General features: G+C 31.2%; 1 protein-coding gene across 1 annotated transcript; it reads right to left on the reverse strand.

Moving 5' to 3' along the window:
* Positions 1-1511: 1511 nt before the first annotated feature.
* LOC142229968 (uncharacterized) lies at positions 1512-7769 on the reverse strand. The gene is made up of 2 exons (XM_075300563.1): positions 6364-7769; positions 1512-1733 (listed from the first exon to the last, which is right to left on the reverse strand). The coding sequence occupies exons 1-2, from the start codon at positions 7734-7736 to the stop codon at positions 1550-1552; spliced, it is 1557 nt and encodes a 518-aa protein (XP_075156678.1). The 5' UTR covers positions 7737-7769; the 3' UTR covers positions 1512-1549.

Genomic DNA, 7769 nt, shown 5'->3' on the forward strand with positions numbered 1-7769 from the left:
AACATGTTATTTCTATAGAAAATTATGTCAAAATTTTATTTCTATAGAAATTATTTTGTCAAAATTTTATTTGTATAGAAAATTTTGTCAAAATTTTATTTCAAAAGAAAGTTTTATCAAAATTTTATTTCTATAGAAAATTTTGGCAAAATTTTATTTCTATAGAAAATTTTGGCAAAACTTTATTTCCATAGAAAAATTTCTCAAAATTGAATGTTTTCTCAAAATTGATTTCTATAGAAAGTTTTGTCAAAATTTTATTTCTATAGAAAATTTTGTCAACATTTTATTTCTATGGAAATTTTTCTCAAAACTTTATCTCTATAGACAACTTTGTCAAAATTTTATTTCTATATAAAATTTTCTCAAAACTTTATGTTATATCTATAGAAAATTTTGTAAAAATTTTATTTCTATAGAAAATTTCACAAAATTTTATTCCTATAGAAAATTTTGTCAAAATGTTACTTCTATAGAAAATTTTGTAAAAATTTTATTCAAGTGTGGTTCACTTTGGGTTTGGTGAACTACCAGAATTTGTTCTGATAATTAGCAATTAGAGGATGCTGATGAGGAATGTGGTAATTCCGAAACGTGCGTCCATCCAACCATCTTGCAGTTTATAGGGCTTTGTCCAAATAAATTTGACAAACATTATTTTCCTCTGTTGGTTAAGCTACTCTCGTAGTTTAGTCAACACAATGGTTTTTAAGCTGAGATCAAAACAACAAATAAATTTTATTTATATAGAAAATTTTGTCAAAATTTTATTTCTATAGAAAATATTGTCAAAATTTTATTTCTGTAGAAAATTTTGTCAAAATTTTATTTCTATAGAAAATTTTGTCAAAATTTTATTTCTATAGAAAATTTTGTCAAAATTTTATTTCTATAGAAAATTTTGTCAAAATTTTATTACTATAGAAAATTTTGTCAAAATTTTATTTCTGTAGAAAATTTTGTCAAAATTTTATTTCTATACAAAATGTTATTTCTATTATTTCAAAATTTTATTTCTACAGAAAATTTTCTCAAAATGTTATTTCTATAGAAAATTTTGTCAAAATTTTATTTATATAGAATATTTTATCAAAATTTTATTTCTATAGAAAATTTTGTCAAAATTTTATTTCTACAGAAAATTTTCTCAAAATTTTATTTCTGTAGAAAATTTCATTTCATAGAATATTTTGTCAAAATTTTATTTCTACAGAAAATTTTCTCAAAATTTTATAGAATGTTTTCTCGAAATTTATTTCTTTAGAAAATTTTGTCAAACTTTTATTTCTATAGAAAATGTTGTCAAAATTTTATTTCTGTAGACATTTTTGTCGAAATTTTATTTCTATAGAAAATTTTCTCAAAATTTGACAAAATTTCTATAGAAAATTTTCTCAAAATTTTATTTCTATAGAAAATTTGGAAATGTTGGGGCAAGTAGGAAACTTTTTTTGTCTTTGTAGGGTAATTTGGACCATGATATTATTTCATTATTAAACTGTTTTACATGGTTTCATTTACTTTAATTAAATTTTTATTTGTTTATTCATTACATTACTATTTCAATTTTATCTCCATACAAAGCTCTCATTTGTGGTTGAAGTTTATTAGTCTCCTTCGCTGTTGTTTGTTTACCCTTTAATACATTCACAGGATTCTTTAAGGACCTTGTCGTCTGCACATATTTCGATGAATGTAGATTTTTAGATTTTGATTTTATGGGACCTTTGTATCTGTAAGTATGGAAAAGTATTTGAGAGAAATAGAATATAAATAATACGTTATTAAAAAATCGATTTCGTGGTTTTAAGAACGATAAGCCAGTAAAGGGTGATACGGGCAAAATTTGGTCAATATAAACTTGACGTATTTCTTTCAATTTTCCATTTTAAAAACCTGAACACCCCTTATTTTGAAGGTGTGTGAGTGTAGAATGTTGCTCCTATTTTGATTTTGGAATTCACTCTTCAGTTGTCAAAATGCCGTCCAAGCAAGAAGAGCAGCGTATCAAAATTTTGCTCGCGCATCGCGAAAATCCGAGCTACTCGCACGCAAAGCTGGCAAAATCGCTAAAAGTTGCCAAATCAACCGTTTCAAATGTAATTAAAGTGTTTGGGGAACGTTTGTCGACAGCCAAGAAGTCTGGATCGGGGGGAAATCGAAAACCGGAAGCCGCTGAGACGACAAAGAGAGTTGCCGGTAGTTTCAAGCGAAACCCTAACCTCTCTCCGAGATGCCGCAAATAAGCTGGGTGTATCGTCCACAACCGTGCATCGAGCCAAAAAACGAGCCGGTAGTGACTCCAAATCGCGATGATAAATAAAATACGACGGCCAAAGAGCGATCCCGGAGGCTGTACACGACGATGCTGACAAAGTTTGACTGCGTAGTAATGGACGACGAAACCTACGTCAAAGCCGACTACAAGCAGCTTCCGGGACAGGAGTCAAAATTCGCAAAGAAATATCTGGTTTGGCAAGCCATCTGTACCTGTGGCTTGAAAAGCAGCATTTTCATAGCTTCCGGGACTGTCAACCAAGAAATTTACGTGAAAGAGTGTTTGAATAAACGTCTGCTGCCTTTCCTGAAGAAACACGGTTGTTCCGTACTGTTTTGGCCGGATTTGGCATCTTGCCATTACGGTAAAAAGGCCATGGAGTGGTACGTCGCCAACAACGTGCAGGTGGTTCCCAAGGACAAGAACCCTCCCAACACGCCAGAGCTCCGCCCAATTGAGAAATACTGTGCTATTGTCAAGCGGAACCTAAAGAAGACCAAAAAACTGCTAAGGACGAGCAGCAGTTCTAGGCAAACTGGCTTTCTGCGGCGAAGAAGGTGGACAAGGTGGCTGTACAAAATCTGATGGCAGGTGTCAAGCGTGGGGCCCCGCAATTCGGATTTGGAAAAGCGAAAGCCTAACTGAATATTTTTCCTGAATTTTATACTAATTGAACTTGAAAAAGAAATTTAATTTGATTTTTTAAATAAACGATTTCACCGTTTTCCCTTGACCAAATTTTGACCGTATCACCCTTTAAGAGATTTATATTGTCTCAGCAGTGAATGGAATAATTAAAATGAGAGACAATTAATGGTGTTAGTGATTCTTCAATAATGCCAATTAGTTCATAGAAATTATTTATATAAAGATATTTTTATTGGAGAGGGTATCGATCGACGAGTAGTCGGTCTATATTTCGGCTGATTTTGGCCAAAATATAAATCGAATTCGATTAGATGATTTTAATGGATTTTCAAACAAATCAAAAGTAGGACATATTTCTTTTAAATAGAGACGTTTTAGGTAAAACAATGTTCTTAGCCTTTGCTTTAACTTGTTTTTTTTTTTCTTAAATGTGACGCATGTCTTTGAATATATTCTTTAAAGTAAAGAAAAACTATGATTATTGTTTTGATTTCAACTACAAGATAAGCTTAACCAACAGAGTAAAACAATGTTTGTAAAATTTATTTGGGCAAAGCCCTTTAGACTGCAAGATGGTTGGCTGGGTGGCCGTTTCGGATCTCCCACATTCCTCATAAGCATCCTTTACTTGCAGGGAAAATATCAACCAATTATCAGAATAAATTCGATAGCGATAGATTTTATTATAAAGTGGATCGAGGTAATGTTATTTCAAAGGAACATAGAGGTTGAGCTGGCAAACTCTATAGGTAACGCTGAGACCACAAGAGGATTGCAACAAGGCTGTGTAATAGCACCCTGGATAAGGCTATTGATAGCAAAATGTTCTATAGAAATAAAAATTTGAGAAAATCTTCTATAGAAAAATTTTCCATAGTAATAACATTTTGACAAAATTTTCTATAGAAATAACATTTTGACAAAATTGTCTATAGAAATAAAATTTTCACAAAATTTTGACAAAATTTTCTATAGAAATAAAATTTTGACAAAAATTTTTAATAAAAATTTTATAAAATAAGATTTTTTGGTAAGTTTTTGATAAAATGTTCACCCAGAGAAGGAATATGATCACCTCAAACATGTTTTAAGAGCAAAATGTTATTTTTGGGTCTTGACCATGTAACATGGTTTTCGCAACCATATTATTTTCTCGGAAATCATGTATCTGATTTCGGCAAGCAGGTTATATTTGACAGTTTAGTGATAACATTTTAGTGACAAACATGTCACATGGTCACCATACAAAAATAACATTTTGCTCTTGAAACATGTTTGAGATGAAAATATTCCTTCTATGCGTGTTGGTAGATTATTTGAGTGGCAAGCCTGTGTGGAATGCGACCTGCCCTTTTAAATTGACTTTCCACTACGGGTTCAAGACCTGTTACTGCCACGTTTGGTGGATAATCGCGAAACACCAAAATCAGATTTTGAAATTTAATAGGATAATTATGGCTATTGGTCATAAAAGATATTTTAATTTGAGTGAGCAACAAAGGCATCAAAGTAGCGGATGACATATTGGCATCGGGAAAATCCTGTATACGACCTCAGATGTGTTGAATGGGGCTTAATACTATCTTCACGACTGGACCAGAGGATGTGGAATGGATGTGAACCCTGGAAAAACAGAGCTGGTACTCTTTAATAGAAGAAGAAAGATATTTGGATACAAAGCTCCCGAACAAAGTTGAGTCTTTCGAAATAAGGAAAATACTTTGGAGTTCTCTTGGACCCTTAAAAAATATTTTATGAAAATTTCTATAGAAATAAAATTTTATTGTTGTTTTTGATCTCAGCTTAAAGCCATGCATTGACTAAACTACAAGTGTAGCTTAACCAACAGAGGAAAAGTATGCTTGTCAAATTTATTTGGGCAAAGCCCTAGAGACTGCAAGATGGTTGGATGTACAGCTGTTTCGGAATTACCACATTCCTCATCAGCATCCTCTACTTGCAGCAAAACTATTAACCAATTATCAGAATAAATTCGGGTAATTCACTAAACCCAGAGTGAATTACACCTGAGCCTCACGAAAAAAGGCCTTTGATAGTCGGCTTTGCTTAAAAAATTTGCAAGCACATCTCTTTTCCTTAGCCAAAGTCAAATTATCGATTTGAGTGCAGTTGGTTGTTTATTTTGAGCGTGCTTCCTCTATATTCATTCGTTTTGTTTTGTTATTGTTGGTTTATTCTTCAATCGTTATTGTTGTTTTGATTTCAGCTTAAAACCATACATTGACTAAAATTTTAACAAAATTTTCAATAGAAATAAAATTTTGACAAAATTTTCTATAGAAATAAAATTCTGAGAAAATTTTCTATAGAAATAAAATTTTGAGAAAATTTCCTAGGGAAATAAAAGTTTGAGAAAGTTTTTTATAGAAATAAAATATTAAGAAAATTTTCTATAGAAATTAAATTTTGACAAAATTTTCTATAGAAATAAATTTTTGAAAAAAATTACCTAAGGAAATAAAATTTTGAGAAAATTTTTTAGAAATAAAATTGGCAAAATTTTCTATGGAAATAAAATTTTGGCAATAAAAACTAATTGTGCCAAGTTTGAAGAAAAAAAAGTTTGAGAAAATTTTTTATAGAAATAAAATTTGATAAAATTTTCTATAGAAATAAAATTTTGACAAAATTTTCTATAGAAATAAATTTTTGAAAAAAATTCCTAAGGAAATAAAATTTTGAGAAAATTTTCTATAGAAATAAAATTGGCAAAATTTTCTATAGAAATAAAATGTTGACCAAATTTTCTATAGAAATAAAATTTTGACCAAATTTTCTATAGAAATAAAATTGACAAAATTTTCTATAGAAATAAAATTTTGAGAAAATTTTCTATAGAAATGAAATTTTGAGAAAATTTTCTACAGAAATAAAATTTTGGAAAAATTTTCTATAAACAAAAAATTTGACAAAATTTTCTATAGAAATAAAATTTTGACCAAATTTTCCATAGAAATAAAATTGGCAAAATTTTCTATAGAATAAAATTTTGACAAAATTTTCTATAGAAATAAAATTTTGACAAAATTTTCTATAGAAATAGTAGCCTACCATTTGACCTACTGCAATAAAAACTTCTTTTGCCAATTTTGAAGCCGATAGCGTGTTTCGTTCGAGATTTCAACAGACCGGCGGACTGATGCACGGACTGACGACCGGTTGGGCGGGCATTCTGAGGGATGGACGGACGTAGCTAGATCGATTCAGAATTATACCCCGACCATTATTGCGATGTGTTACAAACGGAATGAGAAAGTTAATATACCCCATCTCTAAAAAGGCTGCAAATATTTTGACAATGTTGCATCTTTACCCAGGAAAAAAAAACGTGTTGCCAAAAAAGCAATTAAATTTGTTAATTTTTCTAATTTAAAAATCCGAAAATATTAGTTGCTTTCTTTTGACTTTTTTCTTACCTTGAATTCAGTATAAACCAAGTGTTTTCCTTGCTTTTATTGGAATCCGCATTAATATCCTTCACTTCAGCTATTCTACCATCTTCCCTATTCGCTTTGGTTTCTGTGGAATTATGTTTAATCCCATCCTTTTTGTCATTATATGTCCTCCTCCTATCATAAATTGGTTTAATGTTATAACTAATGGGTGGTTCATAATTTCCATAGGACCATGGATCCTGGTGTATCGTCTCCGAAGTTTGGGGTTCCACGATAGTGCTATCAATCTCTGGAGGTCGTTCCAAATTGACTGAAGCTGTTACATCATCCTCATAAGTTATGCGAAATTTATCTTCACCATCATTATAGGTTACTTCAAGCTTCTTATGTGGTAGAGGAGTAGTAGTCAACTTATCTTCAGCAGGTAGTTTATGATTTTCCCAAGGTTTATCCAAAGTTATAGGCTGATTAGTTGTTGTTATTGAATTAAATGGCTGTGCTAAAATATCTTCAGGGGAATAAAACGCTTTATATTTTTTGATTTTTCTAAAACGTTTAGGTTTTAATGTAGTCAGAGGTGGTAAAGATTTTGTGGGAGCCATTTGTAGATTTACCATTCTAGGATCAATGGCTTCATAGGCATAGAATGGTATCATGGTTACATTGAATGATCCTGGAATACGATTTGGAGTTTGGGGTATAGGGTTAGATGTCTTGGTTTCGGGAAAATGAATCACATTTTCCTCTACATCACTTTTGAATAACAAAGTTCTTGGAGGTCGTAAGGTTTGTCCTGGTATAGGTTCTCGCATAGGATATTGATAGCCACTCATCATGGTATTGAACAACAAACGGCCCCTTTGCCCTGTATACACAAATATGGGTGAGGAGTTTTCGTAGGTGTCATCTCCAGGCAGGCTATCGAATGTGGGTAGTTCAGCTACATCAGATCTGGTGTAAGAACTACCTCTACCACCTCCATCTCTATGGGGTATATAATTGGCGGGTAATTTCAAATGTTTCCTATTATTGTAAAATGTAATGCGTTTTTGAGCTTTCACTTTGTGATTTGCGTATCTTCCATTAGTGATAAGGCGTGAGTTTGGTTGATTGCGTATAAATATGGGTTTTATATGATCGTATTTCTCTTTTTCCTTTGTTGCCTTAAAAAGTGGTCGTTTGTTTTCATTGGGCTTTGTCATATTTTCATCTTGTAATATCCACAAAGGACGATTATGATTTAGATAAAATGTTCCCGTTTGTAATGATTTGTAATTTGAATTTGTTATTTTTTTCACCGAATTTAAAGAATTTGTATTTATGGCTATAGTCATACGAAGAAAAGAGAATTGCACGATTACAGCCCCCAGGCTTAGAATTTTTATTATTTTCATTTTTTTTTCAATATTTTTTCGAGTATGCTTCAC

The sequence above is a fragment of the Haematobia irritans genome, chromosome 3, assembly GCF_050003625.1.
Source record: "Haematobia irritans isolate KBUSLIRL chromosome 3, ASM5000362v1, whole genome shotgun sequence".
In the NCBI taxonomy this organism is placed as follows: Eukaryota; Metazoa; Arthropoda; class Insecta; order Diptera; family Muscidae; genus Haematobia; species Haematobia irritans.